Below are 24,239 nucleotides of genomic sequence, written 5' to 3' on the forward strand. Positions count from 1 at the left end.
TAGTACCTAACAATAGTTTTGCATTTATTTCCAATCGATCTCTTTATAATTTACAAAGTAAAACTATAGTTATTCTATACTGAGAAGTGTTGTCACATGGACACTCCTCTAAATAGTTTTTCCTTCTGTTTAAATATACTGTTTAACAATTCTCCGTAAAATTTGCTAGACTTTAAAGTATAATCTTATGAGAATTTATTATTCAATGATATTGTTATACCTCAAATGATTATGCATACAGGATAATTTTGAAAAGGCAATTTATAATATTATGTGTTTAATTTAGTAGTAGTCTTTAAGCATGGTAAAACGATAAGATATTACTTTATAAAAATGATCAGTTTAAAAAATGTGGTACATTATAGTATCTGCAATTTATTGAATCATCTGGAGAATCAATAACAGGTCTAATATAAATTGAAATGATGTTTCTTGATCTTTATATTCAAAATAAATATATATATAACATATTGTATTATACTCGAGGTTCACATGGAAGCTGTTATCACATTTTCAGTTTCTCCCCAAAATTCATATGTTGAATGCTTTGCCTCCAATGCAGCAATGTTCACACGTGGGCCTGTGAGAGGTGACCGGATCATAAGGCTTCTGATCTCACCAGTGATAGATCCATCCACAGATTCATAATTTGATGGGCTGTTGTAAGGTGGTGAAACCTGTCTGGAGGAAGTTAGGTCCTTGGAGGTGTGGCCTTCAGTGGCATGCTTTGTCCAGGTCTGCTTTCCTCTTCTCTTTTTGATTCTCGGCCACCATGCTGTCAAGCAGCTGTGTTCTAACAGACATTCCTTGCTGACCTTCTGCTTAAGGGTAAGGGCCTGGTGATGATGAGCTAAGACTTCTGACACTGTGGCCCAACATAAATCATTTATCCTTTGAGTTGATTTCTGTCATGTGTTTTCTCACAAAGACAAAAAGTGGACTTAAATAAAAGGCATGGGCAAGACATTTTTTAAAAAAAATGGTTCATAATTACTTTTAAGCGCTAGTAAGTCCTTCTGGAATACAGGAAAGCATTCAAATGAGTATCAATAATCAGAACTATTTAAAATTTTTTAGTTATACCCTCTCTCACAGAGAATGAGTGAATTAGCAGCAGCACAGAATTTATCTTCTACATTGGTTGAAATAACTTCATCAAATACTGGAATACAAAGAAAGTCAATGAAAAAGACTTGACATTCAATGACTCAAAATCTTCCGTGTCTACACCAGTATGTGTTATGTCTAGTAGAGAAAAATAGCAGGTATATGACAATAAGTAAAATCTGTAGTTAATACGAAAGAAACTGTCTTACTTTCTATTTTGTTCAGATATATTAGGGCTTATAACCTGAGTAATGTGGCCATGCTTAATGATAAGTGATAGAGAAATTAATGAAGCATTAGGTGGCACTGCCATGTGAACAGAATAGAGCATAATCATACAGAGCTAGAATATGCAACATACTATACATATAGACAGTGCATACACTATCCTGTGTGCCATCTATGGTTAATTTGACACCTGATGAGATGGTGTATGAGATTATTTGGGAAAAAGCCACATCCTGCCCCGGAATACTGGAAGAATGCTTGAAGCATCAAGTAGCTTATTTAAGGATAAGTAAGATTTCAAATTCTTTATACTTAAAAAAAAGCACATTTCTTCTGTTCTTGAATGGAGTAACACAAATATAGCATTATTATAGAAAACAAACTTTTGTAGGTGTCTACGAAATAAAACATAATAAAGTCCATTTACATAACAAAACAAGTATGACTGTACAGATCTGTGGGGGAGATGAATATTCTAGTAGTCTACTATTAATAATACAATTTAAGTTACTCAGAAAAAGAAAATGTTCTGCTGATTTCATGAATTGTGTTAAGATTGTCAATGCATAGTACTAAAGAATCTGCTATTGTAGTTCCTGGAATAATATGTCTATTCAGTTGAAAGAAAGAGAAATAATTTTTATTCTTTTTATCTCAGATATAGCTTATTATATGTCTATAAAATTGTATTTCCTTTATAGCAAAGTTTAGAATTTTTATAAAATACATAAATGAAAGCACGCTGAATTCTTTGTAATCACAGATACGGATTATTAAATCTGTTTATAAAATAGTATTTTAAACACAGTTTAAAATTTTTATAAAGTAGATAAAAGATAGAATCCTGAATTCTTAAGAGAACATCTACTCATTTCTCAGTTATCAAAACTGAAGACTATGTCTGGAAATTACTCTGGTTTTCTTCGCACTTACTCTTGATGGAAAGAACACTGGAAGCCATTCCGTTAGTTTTAACCGCATATGTAAGGATGTGCTTAATTTATTTTCTGGTAAGAAGTCTGATGCTATTTACTTTGTCATCCAGCCACTTGCTTCTTAATCTCTAGGTTTTAGAACTTCTTGACATTTACAATTACACCAATTTAGCTACCTGATTCATGTAGTATTAATGACTAAAGAGCTTAACTATCCTAATTTAGAACTTATTACAGCCAAACTCAGGAGATTTTCCTGACTTTCAAGTATAGGACAGGGAAATATGTAAGTAATTTTCATCCCATTCTGGAGTTACCAATATTCTTCCTCTTCATGCTGTAAATACGTTAAAAAAACAAATTATTTTGCTACTGGTCAGACAAATTGCTGATTTTTCTTTTTTCTTTTGCCTGTGTCTAAGCCTTACCTTCAAGGAGAATTATACCATTTTAAAACTGTAAAAAATTACAGATATATATATATATATATATATATATATATGTATATATATATATATATGTATATATATATACACACACACACACACACACACACACACACACACACACAATTATGCATTCTGTAAGTAGCAGAAGTATTGTTGGTTTCCTGTACAAAGCAAGCACTTAGACAAATGAAGTATTATAAAAACTTTTGCAGAGATTAAACAAATTATTCACCAATTGTACACACTATAACTCAATATATGTAATAATTCAAGTGTTGTCATTGCTCTTAAAATAATCCTATGTATCTGTGTACATATGTCCTTTAAATTACACACTTCATTTATCAATTATATTTACATATGAATATAAGTAATCAAATCATTTTAAAATAATAGGATGAAGAGTAATGCAATATTTAAATATGTACATGCACAAATGTTTGGAATGCACACACACATATATGTATTTTAAGAGCATCAAATTAAGAGTAAAATGTATGAAGACAAATCATCATGCACCTTTCACCAAAATACCAGCAAATGTGAAATAATATCCATTACATGTGTTTCATATTTCATATTCCTGTCAAATGTTATAGAACATAAACCTTTGTGTGTAAATGCACATCACATATATTATACCTTTTCATGGACTTTCTGGCCAGGTTCCATCCCTTCAAGCTGTTCAGACTCTGTGGATCCCTCACTTGATACCATTTTTCTTTGTATATGAACATTTTGCTCACGCAAGGCAACAATCTGCAAAATAAAAAGTAATTGCCTTTAAAACTTAAATGATCAAAAAATTGAATATGGCTGAATAACTCATGAATGCTAATGTGATCAGAATGTAAACATTAAACTTTACTCATCTGAAAAAGTATTTTAAAAACTTAAGCAATATTTTGGATTAGACTATTAACAATTCATAATATTTCTCTTAAGAAAAGGTTAAAGCACTGGAAAATTTACCTAAGTAATATTTTCTGATTGGAAATACAGCCACAGATCTTTGTCATTAATTCAAAAATTATTTTTAATTAGTAAAATATTATAAAATTCTTGTTGCCTGTATTTTTAAAGTATATAATAGAAGTAAATGAAAACATCAAAGGTTGAAGACTAATTATAGTCACAATATTTTACCTTATAGTGATGACACATCTGGAGTTTTAAAACAAGTAACTACATAAGCTAACCACTAAATAATTTTATAATTTATTATGAGCATGTAGAATTAAATTTATCTTATAGTCATTATTTCAGTTAATCTAGTATTTCTCATTCAAATTTACTTCATTTTCTGCAGAAATTTGAAAAGCAATTAATGCCTGCAAAACTTCAGCTCAGTTTTAGAAATGACTGTTTTAATTAAGAAAAATGTTCTCAAGTACTTGTAGTATGTACATGAGTTAAGTAATATGCAGAGTAGAAAACAGAATTCTGCCCATTTCAAAGTGGTGCTGTAAAATATATTTACTTTTATGTATAAAATTTTGAAAATGTTTATTATATTTTATTAATGCTATAACTTATTTCATGGCAAGCTTTACTGTGTTACCAGTGAAGATATCAGCAATAGAGCTAGAAAAAATAAGTTTCTGGCTTATTTGTAATGTAGTAAACATTGAATCATACAAACTTTATGCAAAATTTAAAATTATGAGGCTAGTGTATGAGAAAGGACAATAATAAAATTTTAAAAACACCAAGAGATTATATAGTTGTTGTACTTCAGTGTTTCAGTCCCTCATCGGACTGACTGTGTCTATGAGATAAGGTAATCTTGCACTTGACCTCTTGTTTGAATATATGGCACATCATTTCATAAGGGAAGGTCATTCATGACAAAGAACAACTATGTAAATATTCTTTCTCTTATAATACTGCAATCACCAAATAACTGCTATTTGCACTTTCAATCTTACCTAGCTACAACATATTATATACAAAGTAGCCAGGTTCAACTTTTTGATACATTATATCCTGTTATTGCTTAGCTTCCAAAAACAAAAAATAGAGTTTTCCCACTTACTTAGAATAAATTTAAACCTCTTACAAGGTCTAAAATATCCTAGACAATCCTTTTCATTTGTCCATAAAGGCTTTCTGATCATTCCTGAAATATATACCCATCCATCTTACCCTGAAATGAGGCACTGAACTGTTTTTTTCCCCTGGTTCCTGCAGCTGGCAGTTGACTATGTACTAGCTTTCAAAGCCCAGCTAAAATACCTCTCCTAGGAGAGACATGTACATTTTCATCAAATACTTTTTGCAATATAACCTTTTTTATCTTTGTGTTTGTATGATTTATTAAAATCAAACATTATATTTTTATTTCTTTACTTTTCTTATTTTTTATGTAGCATAAGTCCTAATAATATCTCAGGGGAAAATAATTTTTGAAAGAGTACTTTATTTAAAGTAACATTTTCATATGAAGCAGCATATCAAATTATAATGCACAGGGTATGCAATATAAATGTGCTGAACTAAATAATGAATGAATATAAAAAATAAAGAATGTAAACCCAATTAACTCAGGAGTAACAAAAGATAAAGGCTTGATTTTCATGAGTAACTTCACAGACATTCCTTTATGGTACTTAACACAAAAATGGGTTTTTAAAGAGAATGATACAAGCTCATAGAAAAATCACTGTCATAGAATATTCTCAACATGTTGGATTTGGTATAGTGCGGTGCTATCACTGAGAGCTAGTGGAATTTTATTGTGAATTTTTAAAAATTAAAATATTGTGTGCTAATATTCCACTAAGACAACATCCATGGCTTCATCAATAGTCTAAGAAAAAGTTATAAGGAAATTAAAATTTTTCTATGTGTTTTTTTATTTTAAAGAAATTAAAAGAAAATAAAACAGTGAAAGAAAAACAAAACAATAAAAATGATATAGGATTTCAAAACAAGATGATAGGAAATTAACAATGGTCACTGTTACATTTATCTTTGAAATAGATGTTCAGATTACAGGATACGAGTATGTAAAATGGATCAAACATTATAATAACTCACATTTTCTACACATGAACTAATAGGAATATTAGTATGATTATCTTAGCTATCTTGTACCTTTTCCCTCTTACTTCTTCTTCTTCTTCTTTTTTTTTTTATTGGTACCGGGGATTGAACTCACAACTGCCTATTTGCAAGGCGAGTGCTTATGCCACAGAGCTAAATCCCCAGCCCCTACCCCTTCCTTCTTTTATTCCCATCCCAGCATCCCAGTTGTTCTTTCCCTTCGAACAGTTTCTTTCCCTTTCACAATATCTAGAGTAGATTTAGAATCTTACGTACTTTCAATTTTTTACACTAGGGACACAATACACACATGTGAGTCTGATTTATTTCACATATGAGTATGTTTTCTAGTTGTATCCATTTACCAATAAAAGCTTTTCTGATTTCCACAGAGGTTGCTCCTGTCTCCACCCCCCACAATACCGAGCAAGGGTTCCTTTTGCCCAACAACCTTGCCAGTATTTGTTACTGGTTAATTTCTTGATGATAGCTATTTTTTCTGGAGTGAGGTGGATTCTTCATGTTATTTTAAATTGCATTTCTTGAGTGTCAATGATGCTGAACATATTTTCATATATTTATTTTCCATTTGCATTTCTTCATCTGACAAATATGCCTTCATCTCAGGTACCCATTTTTGTAGTGAGTCTTAGATTTTTGGGGGCCTGATATTTTAAAAATATGTTTTAGATAGAGGGGCAATTGACTAAGACTTTTTCTCAATATGTGCGTTTTCTTCTACTTTTTCATCTACTTAGAAGTGAAGCAAGACAATTTTGAAAAAAAAATTCAAATGCCAAGTTCTACTCTCAGTTTACAGATTAACTTTCAATTGTGTGGCAAGTCAGATGAATTTTAAATATGTTCCAAAATTAAACAGGCTATCTGTTAAGGTTTACTGAATGAATCACTGAAAGAATGAACTAATAATGCCCTTTAAAAAAAAATCAAATCACCCAACTTACTCATTAACACTCCATGCACATATGATTGTGCTCTTATTTTAAAAAAAATTATAAAGTTCATTTTTTCATAAAGTATTGCATAACAATTAATTCTGAGAAAGATAATTTTTAACCACTGCTATGCAAACTTATTTTAATAAACTAAGTGAAAATAACTAGGCTTCTGAAATAGGAGGCTAACGTACACTGTGTATGTAACTCCATGTGTATGTTACTTGTAGTAACACTAAAAACCTGTTCGTGAAGGCATTTGGGAATTTTATTTTCTTTCTTTATTTACCCCCCCCCTTTTTTGGTGATAATGGGGATCGAACTCATGACCTCACACTTGCCCAGCAGGTGCTTAGGCCACTTGGCTAAAACCCCCACCCCTATGGGTTTTCAAGCTTTCTCATCTCCCAAGTTCCCAGAATTCCAGCCCTTGTGAACAGAGTCCATAAACTTTGTAGACATGGTGCTAACTCCACAGGTGCATGACTGTGGCTTCTTCAAGCTAAAGGATGCTCCAAGAAAATCTGGATTCATGTAGAAACCCTGCAGGAGTGGGTGCCCCTTGGGGATTTCTCACTAAGGCAATGCTGAGTACAGACTTTGGGTTAGGAATGCCCCAAATTCTCAATAAATTGGGAACCAAAAAAGGCTTAATTCCTTGCCTTGGAGCTGTAACTTATGAAAGCTGTGGTATGAGCTGTCTTATGGTTTGTGTTTAGAAGTCTGCCCAAAACCTCACAGAGTCACAATTGGGGCTTTTCCAAGATGGCTGGATCTAAAGTGTGTGATTAGTGGAGCAGTGTTAGGATTAAGGGCGCTAGGATTACAGGTGTGGGTGCTACCTGTCCTAAGTAACCTGGATAAGATATAAGGATAGAAAGAGCTGTAGCCATTCCCTTGCGTGTTTTGCTATCTTATGTTGACTATAAACTGTTTCTCTCTGATGCCTGTCTACCATCCTCTCTGCCTTGGAACCAGCCAATTATGGACTGAAATCCATACAAACTTTGAGCCAAATAAACCTTTTTTCCTTTAACCTTGAGTGTTTATTCTGTGCGAGCATTGAGAAAATAACTAAGACAAGCTGTATCTATCAAAACCAGGGGGTGGATCTATCTGAGCTAAATCCCCAGTCCCTAGTGGATTTGGTGACCCAACCTCCAACCTCTACCAGCAGGTTTGCAGAAGGCAAGCCACAGAATCAGAGATTATTGCCCATCCTTAAGATTTAATATTGTTTGTCTTATTGGCTTTTGGATTTAACTAGGATCTGTTACTCCTTTGTTCTTTCCTACTTGTCCCTTTCAAATGTGAATGTCTATCCTTTGCCTGTAGCACTACTATATTTTGGAAACACATAACTTGATTTCAGAGACTCACAGATGGAGACTCACAAATTTGCATATCATTCACATATGATTTACATGATATTTGTATGAGACTTCCAGCTTAGACTCTAAAGTAATGCAAGAATGAATTAAGATTTTTGGAATAAGTATATTTTGCTTGAAATATAGAAGGTCATGGTGGAATGCTGTGGCTTAAATGTATGTGTCCCTCCAAAATTTTGATGTTGGGACCTAAGAACTAATTCAATAGTCATAAGGCTTTTAGGAAGAGATTAATTCTTCAGAGCTCAGTCCTCATAGATAGGATTAGCATTTTTATAAAATGCTAAAAGAGTACAAAAGAGCTGGTGAGGATGATTTTCCTTTCTGTCCTTTTGGGTCATGTGAGGATGTGATTATCCAAGGTGCCATCTTGGAATCATTTTTATCCAAGGTCCCATCACTGTCTCTGATGGGACACTGAACCAGGAAATACCTTCCCTTTGGGCTTCCCAACCTTCAGAATTTGGAGAAATGAAACTTGCTGTTTATACATCTCCCAGTCTCAGATACTTTGTTGTAGAGTAAGACAAGAACCAAGTAGGACTGAAATAGAAGTTAACCTCATACTCTATCACATTTACTCATTTACATTTAGAAGAAGCATTTCCTTCTGAAGTACTAACACCCCTCCCATCCTGAAGTCCTTTGTACTACTGTGATTGGACTCCTCCATGGACAGATCCACTAACAAGCAACATTTTTGCATGTATTTTTCGGCTCTCAGTTGTTTTACAGTGAGCTAAAAATCTTTCTTGTTAAGACAAACTTTCTATTTAAAATAATCAGGCATTTCTTGTCAGGTGTTAGTTGACATTTGTTTTTAGATGCTCAGAATTCATTATAGCTTTTTAGTAATAGCATCTTACTTGTTATTTGGTGACTTTTTCTTTATATTTCTAATGCCAGAGAAAGTATCAATTAAGGAATTAGGGGCTCTTGGAAATGGGTGAGTACAAGATCCAAGCCAGGTAAATTAAATTATTCCTTTAGATGTTAATGGCTGAGCTATGTAAGATGCATTGGTAGAATATGACTGAGATGCTGTTTGCCATCAATTTCTACTCTAGAAGAAAATATGTATAAGTGATGCATTTCTGATTAATTAAGCTCCTTATTCTAGCTATTCTGAAAAATTATTTCTGGCATTCTAATAATATAAAGGCAAAATTTCTCTTCTATGTTCATACTCATTTGGATTGGCATTCTGTCACATATAATAAAATATGTCCTTTACAAATGCAGCAGCTAACACAGAAGACAATACAGGATATAAATTATCTCAATGGGGATTTTGGAGAGTGATTAAAGTTTTACCAGGAAGCAAAAGTAAAAAGTTTTTTTTTACATTTATTTTTTATTAGTATGCATTTACAGATCATAATGATTACATTGTACATGGGGAGTTTATATCTACATTATCTATGTATTGACATATCTATGTATTTTTGTTTCTATATATCTACATCTATACATCATGTCTTAATTACTTCTCATGTGCTTCCCTTTCTATTATCCTCTCCCTCCATTTCTTGGACTCCTTCCCTTTTACCAAATTTCTAGTTCCCTTGGTCCTCTTCTCTATCTTTTGTTTATTTATACTTTAGATTTCTCAGAGAAATCATGATATTTAAACTGTAGTTTTGATTTATTTCACTGAACATGGTCTCAAATTAAAGAGTATTCTAAGATCTTTGTGTTTTTAATTCCTCTATTTCTGATACGACAGGTTGTTCTGGAGAAAAACAACTAGAAGAAGATGGACAAATCACAGAACTAACAAAGCCAAAGTGTTTTAACAAAAAAAGCCTGGTGATATCTTTTGACTTACTGCTTTGCCCTCTTCTTTATTGTGATTTAGTAGTTTTTTAACCAAGTTTGGACTGCTTGATCAATTATTTCTAGGCAGCCTAAATCCTATGCTACATCCAAGTCAGTCTTCTGCATTTCATTCTTCTTGTTGCTTCTGTCAATTCATTTTAGATTCTTTTAGGTCCTTGAGAATCTCTTATTGCATAGAGTAGAATACTAATAGTCTTGGTAGCCAGTCTTTCCATCTGAAATATTTCCTAACCATCATTTCTTCTTCTACCAGACTATGCTTATTATATCTTAGAACAGACCGTCTCCTATCTCTTTCATTTAACAATTGTTTTCCTTTGACATCAGGAGAGATTAATTCAACTTCCAAAAGTTTTTGAACAATGATGTTGTCCCAGCATTAGGGAAATACAGTGAAGGGATAACAGAAGACATCTTGTTCTAATTGAAATTTAATTTCCTTGTTGAGAGAGAAATATTTAAAACAAGTAAACAGAGCACATTTTTAAATGATGATAATTATGAAAGGAAATTAAAGCCAAAAGATAGTGATGTGAGGAATGATTTGTGAGTATAGACAAGAAGCCAAGGGGGAACAATCAATGTTGGTATCTCTGAGAGGAATTTTTCATGCAAAGGATGGAAAAATAGAAATTATTATTGAAAACAAATATTGTAGATCATGAAAATGATTCTGTGAGTTCTTTAAATAAAGCAAAATGTCTTCCCTAAAAAAGAATTCACACATCAGTAAACATTGAAACCTAAGGGGACACAATTTGGAAAAAAATATTTAATACTATTATATTCTTAAATTTCAGGATTTCTCAAAGTTTTAAAATACATAATTCATTTATTTAATGACTATTTACTAGTCAGTACTCTAGGCAACACAGGCAGACATGATCGTCCAATGAAATTACATTCTACAAATGAGATAAAAATAGAAGAAAGAAGTAAGACTGTGACAATGAAACAATAATATTTATTGCTCTCCTGCAATATGCAAGAAACTGTGCTAAGCACATTATACAAAGTTGCTTATTTTCATCCATGTTGTCTTTTCATCTCTTCTCATGTTTGAAATTTTTTGAAAGCTGGTCCTAATGCAAGAAGTTTATTTGGGAAGTGATTCAAAGTAGGATGGAATTCCTTAACATGCTTGAAAGACCAACGATAAATTCTGTTGTTGGTTACAGGGTCTTGTACAATTTAGTTAAGCTCATGATCTTCTATAAAAAATAGGTGAATATTAATAACCTATCTTACAGTGTTTGAACTTAATCAAATATGTACACTAAAACCTCATTATGTAATATCACCTGTTATAATGAATACTGACTTTTCAATTTTATCTTCTTACTCATATTTTGTGATCTAAATTACTGATGTGTTAATGTCACATATTCAGCCTCGTGGCTATGAATTCTTATATTCACATGAGTTTTTTTCTTTCTCCATGACCACTTTAGTCATAGATCTTTGGGATGGATTCTCAGGCCATGCCCTCCCAGGAGTTCTATGATATAATTGCTTAGCTAATAACTCATCTCATAAAATTACCACTCCATTGAAATTGGGTGTTAGTCTTTTGCTTACCAATTTTGATACTGAATACCTTAGGATCAAGTGGTATTTCTGATTTATTACTCATCACATGATCTCAAAACACTAGCTCACAAACATGAGACACCCTAGACATATTTATGGAATGTCAAATGGCAGGAGACTATGTGAATAGAACAGTTTTATGGGGGCCAGAAAACACAGATTAAAATTCATTTAGAATTATACATGAGTAAGAAACTGAGTTGTACTCATAGAAAACCATATAAATTTAAAGACTCCAAATGCTCATATTGCACACTTCAAAGTTCAAAAGGAACCATGGAAGAGCTCACTGGGAACTAAAACCTAAGAAAAGAATAAGAAGCATTGATGTATTCCTTTTGAATATTCACAGTATAGTATAAGGAAGCAAATAGAGCAGAAGACATAAACAGCTATAAATAAGGATATCAATAAGACCATGAAAGGAGTTATGAAGGTCATCTAGATGTTATGTATATATAATAACCAGGTAATTTTATTATACCTCAAATACTATCAAAATTATTTACAAATGTACTGCAGGTCAGATAATACAGATCACATACATGGAAGCACCATGTGTTTGTGTGTTTTGGATTCAGGGTGGATTTGCACAAGATGAAAAATCAAAATTCCAGGAGTATTTATGAATTGAATTCTTCCAATAAAATAGTTTTAAATTGGAACAATGAAAATTAATTAGTTTAATTTTCACTTGCTTTCTTCTTCTTATCATTCAGTGTAAAGTACAAAGCATTTTCATGATGTTAGATAAAGGAAGAAAGAGGACAAACAGGAATTAAGCAGACAGAAATTAAGTTCCTTATTAAAAACTGCTAATAGCGATTGCTGCCATATGTTAAGCATATTTATGACTTTTATTATATAAAGAAAATCACGTGGATTACCCTTCTTAGTCTTTACAGTAATTTTGTTTTGTTAGTGTTATATATTTATTTACTAATAAAAAAAAACTTGTTAAAGAGCAAATAAATGATATTCCTGAGTTCATATAGAAAAATAGATGACAGAAATAGGTTTCTAACACAGATCTAATTCCTTCAAAACTGATGCTTTTTCAGCATACTATTATGTTGTCTGCTAATTAAGGGAATGATTCACTAAATAAACAATACAAATATTTATCTAGGTCAAGACAATACTCGCGTGGTCTGGTAGTAGGGGAGAATTCACCTGCCCTATTTTGCTAAACAGCCTAGAAAATGCTCTCATAAACAGATGTCTTCAGGTACTTCTAGGAAAGGGATCATGCCCTTTGCACTATTTATCATTTTTATTTGTTATTCTTATGTGCCATAGGCATAATAAATTCGTCTTGAAAATCCTCAACTACTTTAAAAAATGAAATCCCTAGTCTTCATTCTTCAGCAATCCTTATTCTGGTTTAAAAATTAATATTTGCTTTCAACTACTTCACAAGTTCTGAACAGTATCCACATCTAATTAACAGAGATTCTTTTCATCTATTTTTATCCCAAATTCAATTAACAATCCCAAGCATGAGACTTACAGAAGTCTCACCATACTAACACATAATTTGCTTCTACAAAAAATTATTCTAATTGTAGCTGAATTCATGCTTAGATTACACGGAGGTAACAACTCTAAAAACAAAACTAAAAAAAGAAACTATCGAACAGTAGAGTTCAAAATCTACTTTTAAGCAATACTCCAAGCACCACAGTTTGGATTTGTGTTGTTACATAATATTGAGGAAACAATACACATTAAGACATTTACTGAAGCAGAATTAAAGACCTCAAGTCAGCATCAATGTCACTTTCTAACTCGAACTCTGTAAATAAGAATAAGCATTATTGAAGTACATTAAAACTAGTATAAGATAATTTCACATAATATGTTCAATTTGATCAAGTTTCATGTAACATACATTTTAAGTGTTTTTTTGTTTTGTTTTGTTTTTTTTGTGGATAAATTCTGAAAAGTTTAAAACAGTTATATCGGGGCTGGAGATTTAGCTCAGTGGTGTAAGTGCCTGTATGGCACAACGCATGGCAATCATGGGGTTGTGAGTTTGATCACTGCTACAAAAATAAATAAATAAAATAAAATAAACAGAAGTATCTCTTTGAATGATCATACTGTTTTGAGATGAGAATCAGAGGTATATATTATAAAGATTTGTCTTGTATGGTCAAAAATTACTTGATCAATGACTTAGTAAATAAATGCATTTTTCCTAATGAATGATCAATTAGCTTCAAGGTAGGAAGTATAGATTTACCTTGTGGTTACATTTACGTTGTTGGTTAATATTTTTTACCACTTATGATATCTCTATTTAAATATCAAATATTTACTGAATGAATGAGAATACTCTATATTTTACCTTTTTTGTTATCAACCTTTCGCCAGCCCAGTTTGGCTAACCAGCCTTCTAAATTCCTATATAGATGAGCTATATAAGTCCAGAAAATTACAATTCATTGTTTGTATGTTTCTGGTGACACTAATGGAAAACATATACATTAAATCACAAGAATGTGGCTATTTCTGAATTTTCCATCTGAACTGGTTGCACTTAAAAACACAAGAATAATTTTATCTAACTATGGAATAGAGGCTCAGATTTTAATAACGAAAAATATCTTTTAAAAGTGTTAAAGATTTTTAAAATCCATTCCTCAGAAAGAACTGAAATGATAAACTGTAAAATCTTATTTTAATACAGAATAGCTGCAAGAACAATAACATATCAAATACAGGCTTAGATATCACTTTTAAAAATACTTCTCCAGTAAATGCTTATGATAGCTACTTTTGACAAAGGTTAGTTTGTAGTTGGGCATAATGGTACACAGCCACAATCCCAGCATTCTGGCATGCTGAAGCAGCAGAATCACAAGTTCAAACCCCACTGGGACAATTTAGTGACTCAGCAAGACCCTGTTTCAAAATTTAAAATATTTTTAAAAGGCTAAAGCTGTAGCTCAGTGCAGACGTCCTAGATTCAATCTTAAATGAAAACATAACACAAAAAAATTCACTTAATCTCAATAATAGCAACATTCAATACAGCTATTGATGAATATTTCAAGCAAAATTTTCAACATTCTACAAACTGCCTTTATTGTGTTCAGCTAACCTCTATTTCAGTCATTATATTTTATGTTACTCAGTATTCTATATTCATCTATTTATACAATTCAAATAATTTTCTAATATTAAAAAAGAACAAAATCAAGAACTGATATTTTCATGAAAAGCATGTAAAAAGCCACAGAAAATGCAAAGCAACTTTAATTGGTTAGCAAGGTTGGTGGAGATCGTTAAGGCACAGAACTCTGGTTTTATAGGGGATTTGCTTTTAGCAGTGATGAATGTTACTAGTAATAAAAATTGAAGAAACAAAGTTTAAGAATCAATCCAGAGAATAAAAGGGAAAACCAAAGGCCTAAACACATTTCCAAAATGATAGCGGTAGAAAAACACATTTTAACAAGTTGTATTTATCACTTCAAAAACTCTAGCCTAAATTTAAAATATAAATAAGTAAAGAAATAAATGAGAAATGGCAGAGGTACTCATAAAGGGAAACTAACGACACTGAGAAGTGAAACACCAGGTATAAAAATTTCAGTAATTCAGTGTTGAATGCTGACAAAGTTGGTGGGAATACAGTTGAAAGTTTTGCATTTCATGAAGCAATATGCTAAGAAAAAAAAAAGAAATATGCTACAATCTGCATTCTCAACATGACATTGCATGTATTTGACGCCTTACTAAAGAAGACAGCAGAAGCCTATTTATAAAACAAAGTTGGGTTCTCACAGTGGAAATAGAGAATAGGTCTCATGAAAAATGCTGTGATTCTCATATCTTTTTGGTGCAGGATGAGTCTTCTTTCCATCATGAACGCACCCTATTACCATCCCGCCTGTCCTCTACAGTGAGAGAGAACAAAAATGCTGACTTGACTTGGTGCACAACTGAGGCCATAGGGACAAGCGACTAAACTTTATCAACCTTCCTCTCAGCCAATTAATAAAACAAAAACTGAGAAGATTAAACTATAATGAGAAGAAAAAGCAAATTAAACAACCCAATGGGTTCATACACAGCTACTTTATAAAGCAAGAGGCATATTCTGTAAATAAGGGTCCTTGTCTTCAAAAGTCTCAAAAAAATGTCCAGTTAAAAATGAGATAGATTCAGATAAAAATAGAAAATCCTATTTTATTTGATTTTTGTATGGTAAGCACTATTAAAATACTATGAGGAAATGCTGACTTTTAAATTTTATTTTATCATTTGTTTATTCATCCTTGTGAGGCAGGATTTTGCTATGCAGTGCAAGCTGGTCTCGAACTGGCAGAAAACCTCTGGCCTCAGCCCCCTCAGTGCTCAAATTACAAATTTTAAAAGGTAAATACACAATCCTGATCATTACTTGGTCGCCTTTATTCAAGTGTGACCCATTTGCAACTAGGAATTTTTTAGTGTTTTGGAGTGAATGTTCTGTTTAATAGCTCAAACATGCTGTATTTCCATCAACGGGTATTTACATCATTAAATATGTCACATTAAATCTATCTTTTTGATGATTTACTTACTGATTTCTATTCTTCCTCTCAACATCATGAATTTTACCTTTTTCCCTCAGGCATAGTTAAAAGTCTAAGTGCATATTTCCGCTTTTTTTTCCCCTCAAATCTGGGAGAAGTGACAAAATTATAGACTGTGCCCTAGAACTAGTCTTTTTAGCTCTATTATGGAGCAGGAAGAAGTCTTTACAGGGAAAAAAAGCATTTCAAAGTGCTTGAGAAGGACTTCAGAAAATGTAAAAGGCCAAACAAATATCCATTAGTCATCCTTGCATATAAAAAGCAAGTCAGGGGAATTAAAAGAATTTATCCATTTAGTTCTTTCCTTAGATATAACAGAAAAAGGTATAATAAATCCATCATTCTCTACTTTTGGGGCTCTAATGATAATTAGTATGTATTACATTCCTTTGTTATGCACTTCAATTTTAATTTTATGTGAGTTTTAAATGTATTTATGTTATAAAATATCAATAGGGGAAGGAGGCAGAGGCGGTCTTTACATCCTTACTTTCATGACAAAAGTAAATCTAGTGTACAGACAATGACTGATAACACTCTTCTTGCCCCCTACGTAGTGGCACTGAGTCAGTCCCATTGTGGGCTGAACACAATCCCTTCTATGGGTTTCAATGCAATCATCTTTGAAAAGGGTTGGATTGTATCAAGTCTAAAAAGCCAATAATGACATCAGCATCAATAATAATATCCCAAAGGATTCTTTGTGCCAAGCATAATTTTTAAGTTTTTTATATATTAAATCATTGAAATCTCACAACAAGCTGCAATAATTTCTAAGTTAATGTTGATATAATTGAGACGAAAAGGATAAGGAAATTGTCAATAATCAAGAGATATAAAATGGCAGAATCACTTTGAGAGAAAGCAAATTACTTTTCTAGGGATTTCAGTTCCTGTTCGCAGGATGTTTGCCTCTATATTTTCCTTTTGTCATCCTTCTTTTTCCAGAGCAGAATATATTTACTATCATATATCCAACTAGACCTCCTGTACCGAATGACTTGATACACTAATCCATTTCTCATATTAATTTCTAACTACTCCTAACTAGCCACTTGTCATAAAGAATTTCACATTGTTTTTACTTCCTATTTCTTCTTTGTCTGGCCTATAGGTTAAAAATCGTGCTTATACATTTGAATGGTCAAAAAACTTTTGAAATCATAATATTTTATTGCACATGAACTATAAAAATTCAATATTAAGTATCCAAAAGAAATGTTTTATTGAAACACAATCAGAGCCTAAAATGTTTAGCAATTAATGTTAGAAAAAAAATAGTTAATGCCTAGGTCTAGTGGCTCTTGTTCATGTCCTTAAAAAAGAGTAAACTTGTCCATCATTTAGAACCACAAAAGCTCCTGAGTAGCCAAAGTAATTTTGAGTAAAGTGAACCAGCTGGAGGAATCATGCTACCTGGCCTCTAAACAATACTATAACAAAAGCAGTGTAAACAGACAACTCTGGAATAAAACAAAACAAAACAAAACAAAAAAAACCAAACAAACAAACAAACAAAAAAAAAACCCAGCACATAAATCAGAACTCTGTGAAGAGCCAAGACATAAAATCTTTGCATCTACAGCCAAGAGATCTTGAACAAAGGTGCCAAAAGGAAACATTTCAGAAAGGTCAGCCTCTTCAGTAATCAGTCTTAGAAAAATGAATGTTCATTACAGAACAATGAACCACATCACTATCTTATGCCGTATGCAAAAACATTAACACAGTAGATCGAAGACCTACATGTAAAATTAGAAATTATGAAAGTCCTAGAAAAAAACCTAGGGAAGTCACTTCAAGACATTGGTACAGATAATTTCTTTTGTAAGACCTTAAAACACAGACAAGAAGAGCAAATATAACTGAATGTGGTGGTGCACATCTGTGATCTCAGCACTCTGCGAAACTAAGACAGGAGAATCATAAACATAATCCCAAGCTAGGCAATTTAGCAAAACCTAGTCTCAAATTTAAAAACAACAACAAAAAGAGAGCTGGGAAGGTTGCTTGGTGAGAAGATTCTGAGTTCAATCCCCAGTAACACACACACACACACACACACACACACACACACAAGCAAAACTAGAAAATGTGATTAAGCAGCTTATGTTTCATTAAGGAAACAATAGGAGTGAAGAGACAACACAACAAGAGAAAATACATGCAAACAAGATCTATACCTTATAAAGTACTCAAATAACAGCAAAAAATCAAATACTACAATTAAACTAAAAAGCTGAATGAACATTCTTCAAAAGAATGGGTAATACAAATATACGAAAACGCCCAATCTCATTAACCATTGCTGAAATGTAATTCTAAATCACAATTCAATAGTACCTCACCTCAATTAGAAGGTCTCCTTCTGAAAGGATAAAAATTAACAAATGCAAGTGAAGATATGGAGAAAGAAGAACCCTCATACTTTGTGGATGGAATATAAATGAGGATATTCATTACGGAAAATAGCATAGAGTTTTCTTGCAAAAACAAAATAGAACTATTGTACAATCTAACAACCTCACTCCTGATTCTGTATGCAAAAGAAATTAAATCAACATGTCAAAAGATACCTGCACTTCCAGGTTTGCTGTGTGTCACTACTCATAATATCAGAATATGAAATTAGCCTATGTCTGTCTTTTCTAATTTTCAACCCTCTTTCCTTCAGCTGGGATGATGACTAGATAAAGCAAGTATGATATGCATACACAATAGAATACTATCTTACCCATCAACAGAAAATCATGAAATTGTGACGTGCTACAACATGAAGGCACTGGGAAGGCATTGCGTTAAGTGAAATAGGCCATGCGCAGAAGACTAAATAAGACTTGATTTGTTTTGTAAGTGGGATCAAAAAATTGGATCTCACAGAGTTTAAAAGTAGATAATGCCTACAAAAGTATAGAGAGAAAATGGGAATAGATGTGAAAATAGGTGCAATGTATTATGAGGAGGAATAATTTCTGGTGTTCTATGACATAGCAAAGTGAATGTAGCTAACAGTAATATATAGCTCAGGATGTTACCGGCAGCTGAGCTAGTTAAAAAATATTACAGGCAAATGGGGATGGGCCCTAGAAGAAGATGGTGCAGAGGACCAGATGTCTGGCGATCTTGGAGAAGACATGTATCTCTTGCTGTGGACCAGATTTTGAGACAGAGGCAAAACAAATGCAACCACACCCATAAGTATAATCCTTAGGGGTTAAGTCTGGATCACCTTGAGAAGCCACCTTGAGGAGTCACCATCCCATCCCCCTATAGGAAGAGTCACTGATCCATAAAGAATGCTTATTTGCTAAGTGACTCACTTCCCCATTTGTCCCTGATTTGTTCAGTTTTACCTAAGCAATTAATCTAATTGGTTGACCATAGCTCTGTCCCATCTCATGTCCATCTGCCTCATGAATTTCCAATTTTCCCCCACTTTAGACCCACCGCACCTCATGGTTGTACTCTATAAAAATCCCTACATAAGACAGAGTCCCTGTCAACCCACTTGGGACCCTTCTGTCTCTCAGATAGAAGCCTAAGCTTTCTCTCAATCAGTATTTCAGTTCTTAACCTCCATTGTTCCTAAAATTTATTCTTCAATTTTAGAAAACATGAACTCGTTCCAGACATATAGTAAGCTGGGAGTTTCATTCCCCTATACCAAGAACAAAAGAGGATTTTGAATGCACTCATCATAAAGAAATGACAGACTGAAAGGTAATGGATTATCCTGAGTTGGTGACTCCTCAATATATACATGAATTGAAATGTCATTCAGTGTATCATATATACAAATATTATCACAATCATTAAATAGATTGTTAAAAGATAAATCACATTGATTGAAAATAAAAAGATCCCCATCAGTTCTTCACCTACTGGTTCATCAGTTGATGATTCATTGGTTGCTTGAATTGATTACCAAATTAAGGGTTACAAACATGACTTTCTAATGTGTCTTTCATATTCATTGTCTGTATACTTCTGTAGAAAGAAAAGTACCTAAACTTACTGGGACTATTGCTAAGATATGCAAACTCTGCAAGGAAAGTTTGATTCCATTTAATTAGAAAGTTTATAATACAAAATCAATGACCTAGCAAATATCATTGTTGTCTAAAGGGTTGGGAGGTCTAAAGATGGTAAGAGCATGAAGGAGGTCTCTCTCTCTCTCTCTCTCTCTCTCTCTCTCTCTCTGTCTCTCTCTGTCCTCTCAGTATTTGGCTCTCTCCTTAGTTCTACTACTATTTTTATCATTATCTATTCATATATATGGAGATATATAAATATTTATAACCTTAATGCTTCAAAAACAGTACTTACAAAATTTCTAATGCACCATAATTTAACTGTCTTAAAAAACTGTTTATTTATGGCTCTCCTGATTTGTTTTATCTTTTTATCTCCCGATTTTATAAAATATCCAAAATACATAATCTGATTCTCTTATGGATTGTTTCCTCTTCATCTCCAATGACAGGATTTTCTCAGTGACAAATAGTTTATTAGCTTTATCCACCTGTTATTTAATAATGAAGGGAGAGATTACTAACACATAATACTCATAAAATATCATCAATTGAGATAAAAAGTTAACTCCAGTATGGCAACACATCACTCTGGGTGGCTGAGACAGGAGAATTGCTATGTCTTGAGTCCAGACTGGGAAAATTAGTTACATCCTGTCTCTAAACAAACAAATAAATAAATAAACCATCTAAGTGGTGTTAGCTGCTCATTCGGAAGTCCCTGGATATAATGTACAGTATCAAAAATAATTAGCAAAGAATTTGGCCTTGTCCAAAATTGAGCTCAGACCTTTAACACTTACATCATATCTGATATGATATCAGATCTAAACCTGATCAGATATATATCATATCTAATCGTTTGATAAAGGAAGAAGCTGACCACACTTGAGAGCTGTAGGTTGGAGGCAGATTATGTAAGAAAGTCCAGTGACATGATTTAAAGGACGTTAAGTTTCAACTTGTAGTCTGAGATTAAACAAGTGGGCAATCAATAAAATAATCATATTATATAATTAAACCTCAGTAAAAATTCTGCACACCAAAGCTTGAGTGAGGTTTTCTACAAGAACCTCTTTTCAACATGGATTTTAGGAAAGTAAGGCATCATACAGTAAGTCATACTTGTGAATACAGTAGCTTTCAAAGAGATTCTCTGCTTTTGTAGTGAATTGATGAGTTTGAGAGTGGATTTGGGAACATTCTACACTTGCATTTGGTATCTGAAATGACAGGCCATCTTGTGGGGCACTATGCTGTTGGACTTTGTTTAAACTCTGATAAGAGCATATATGAAAATAAACAGTTCCTGATTTATTATGGTTTGCTTAAATTGTTTTGTCATTATGATGAGGCTGATTATAGATTGAAACCTACACAAACTCTGAGCTAAATAAAACTTTCCAGCCTTAATTTTGGGTGTTGGATGTCTTGTCTCAGCAACAAGAGAATGTAACCAAGGCAAGCTCCAATTTCATCCATCTCACTGAGTTATAGGCCTGTGATGGGTGGGTTTGGGGACACAGCCCACCTCTGTGTCTTGAAACTGTGCTTCAAATTTTTAAATTTGTTCTTTTTCCAGACTAGCAACTTGTCATGTGATGTACTCTTACAACCCTGACCAGTATGAAGCAACAGCAGCTCCCATTCTGATAGGGTAAACAATCAAAATTCAGTTATATAAATTATTTTTACATTATATTTTCAACTAAGGATAAGTTTGTTGAGATATGATGTGTCCTAAGTCAAGGAGTATCTGTACTATCTGAGTCTACTATAGTTAGAACAATGGGAGCTGAGGAAATCACTCCTGTACCCACTTGAGTGGCAACCTAGTATTGTTCTATGTAACCCCAGATCAAAGCACAAACTCTTTCTGGATCTTGAGACTGAAATCCTGATTTGCCTGCATGGAGTTTAAGGTGCATCTTCTGTTATTCATGCACCATTTCTCTGATCATGATCTTCATATAAATATAGCTGTTTGTTTTAGTTTTGGGGTTTTTGTCCATCAAGTGAAAGCTTTGTAATTCTTTGTTCAAGTACACAAGACCTTGGTATCTTGTCAGATCTGTCATACAACCAAGTTGTGATATCATCTGCTAACAACTTATATAAAAATAAAATCATTAATTCTTAAGCTATTAATTAAAAGATAAAGCACATATTTCCTTTTTTAATCTCAGAACTCAACTATTTGGAATGTCCAAAGTTGTTGGCATTTAAGACTCCTGAACATTCCTGACAAAAATGAAAAAGGAACAGAGTGTTCAAAAATCCTCTTATCTTGTTTAATGTATATTGCAGTCTTATATCTTATTTTATTTTGAAGAGAGTAAAACTAAACAAAATAAAACAGAATAAAGCCAATCAAAACAAAACAATGAAACTGATGCAGAACTTCAAAACAATATAATAGGATTAACAATGGCTACCATAATACCTTTTGTTATTGCCAAAATAGCTGTCTAGACCATCAGATATAGGCACGCAAAATTAACCAAACAATACAAGAACTCAGTTGCTTCTTTACTACACTTATCTTTTCAAAAATTTCAGGTGTGTGGTCTCTAATTTCTACTAAATCTGTGTCTTCCAACTTGTTCTGTGTGGGCTGGAGGTCTGAGATTGTATTTTGCTCCTTTTTCTTGACATTTTTTTCCTGTGTTCCTCAGAATCAGCCCATTGTTGCATCCCAGGTGCTTCCTGAGTTGGCTACCATTTCCTATGTACTGGACTGGACTAGGCATTTGGATTCCTCTGATTCAGGGTTGTTGGAATGGCAGAGAGGCATGGGGGTGGTGATTCATTGATATTTTCTCAATGGCGTCATAGCGTGGATTCTTCTCTAGGCCCTCACTTGGCTTCCTGGATCTCTCTGGGCTTCTTTTGCTGGGCCTCAAGGTATGGTTTCTTCTTTCACCTGGAAGGGGCTTACCAGATCTCTCAGGGCCGCTGCCACATAGCCTTAGGATATGGCTTCTTCCTATTAACTCCATTTGTTTATAGGTTTGGTTCAGCTCCTATATTTCTTTGCTAATTTACTGTCTAGGTGATGTGTCTCTCTGTGACAATAGGGTATTGTTGTCTCCCATTACAACTGTGTTACTATTCATTTGATTTTCTATGTCTACTAATACCTGTCTCGTATAGTTGGGTGCTCCTATATTATGTGCATATATATTTATAATTAGTTTGGCAATTGTGTTGTCTCTGGCTTTCATGTTGACCCCAGTTAATCCTATGATATTCTTCCTTGCCTCATCTTGTTGCTATTGCATTGATTTCTCATAGTCTTTTGCTATTTTTGAGTCATCGTTCATTTCATGATTACTAGATGCAATTCTGTCTTCAAGATCTGAAATTCTATCCTTTCCTTTATTCATTCTGTTGCATATACTTTCAGTGTCTCCTGGATCTCTATTTGGATCTGTTTCATGTATTGCATTTATCTCCTAAATTAGGCATTTTTGTTTCCAACTTTTTCTAAGCTCATCTATTCTTTTATTTGTGTCTTCTCTAATATCTTTGATTTTTAGCATGACTCCTTTCTGAACTGGAGAGTCCATTGTCTCTACAGACTTTTCCCACTTGGTTTTTCATTTCTATCATTATCATTTCAGAAAGTTCTAGTGTTTGATTTCTGTAATGGTTGATATATTGTGACAACTCGAGAAGTTTAGAAGTTTAATTAATCAACTCAACAGGGAGCCAGGGTTCTTAATTTGTAAATAGGAGGCAGGGGAGATTTTGTGAGTGCTATACCCAACCCTGAGGCAGGTGGTGGCCTGTGTACAAAATAAGGGAGGAAAGAGGCTTGCATTCTCTCTTCCTTGATTTTGCTCTTGTTGCACTGCTGTCTTCTTCTGGAAGTGTTGCCTCTGTGCCATGCAACTCTGCCTTGAGCCAGCTGATTATAGATTGAAACCTCCACAAACTCTGAGCTCAATAAAACTTTCCAGCCTTAATTTTGGGTGTCGGGTGTCTTGTCTCAGCAACAAGAGAATGTAACCAAGGCAAGCTCCAATTTCATCCATCTCACTGAGTTATAGGCCTGTTCTGGGTGGGTTTGGAGCCACACT

The 24,239-nt window shown here is 33.3% G+C and overlaps 1 protein-coding gene across 11 annotated transcripts in view; it reads right to left on the minus strand.

Moving 5' to 3' along the window:
* The window catches only part of Ppfia2 (PTPRF interacting protein alpha 2), a 435,633-nt gene that overhangs the window by 122,531 nt on the left and 288,863 nt on the right, over positions 1-24,239 (minus strand). For all 11 annotated transcript variants that reach the window (XM_063255205.1, XM_063255210.1, XM_063255209.1 and 8 more), the window contains one exon: positions 3,362-3,478. In XM_063255205.1, the coding sequence (XP_063111275.1) occupies positions 3,362-3,478 (117 nt within the window). The remainder of the gene's footprint in view (positions 1-3,361; positions 3,479-24,239) is intronic.

This window comes from Cavia porcellus, unplaced genomic scaffold (assembly GCF_034190915.1).
Source record: "Cavia porcellus strain 051 isolate PalLab524CR breed Dunkin Hartley unplaced genomic scaffold, mCavPor4.1 scaffold_8, whole genome shotgun sequence".
NCBI lineage: Eukaryota > Metazoa > Chordata > Mammalia > Rodentia > Caviidae > Cavia > Cavia porcellus.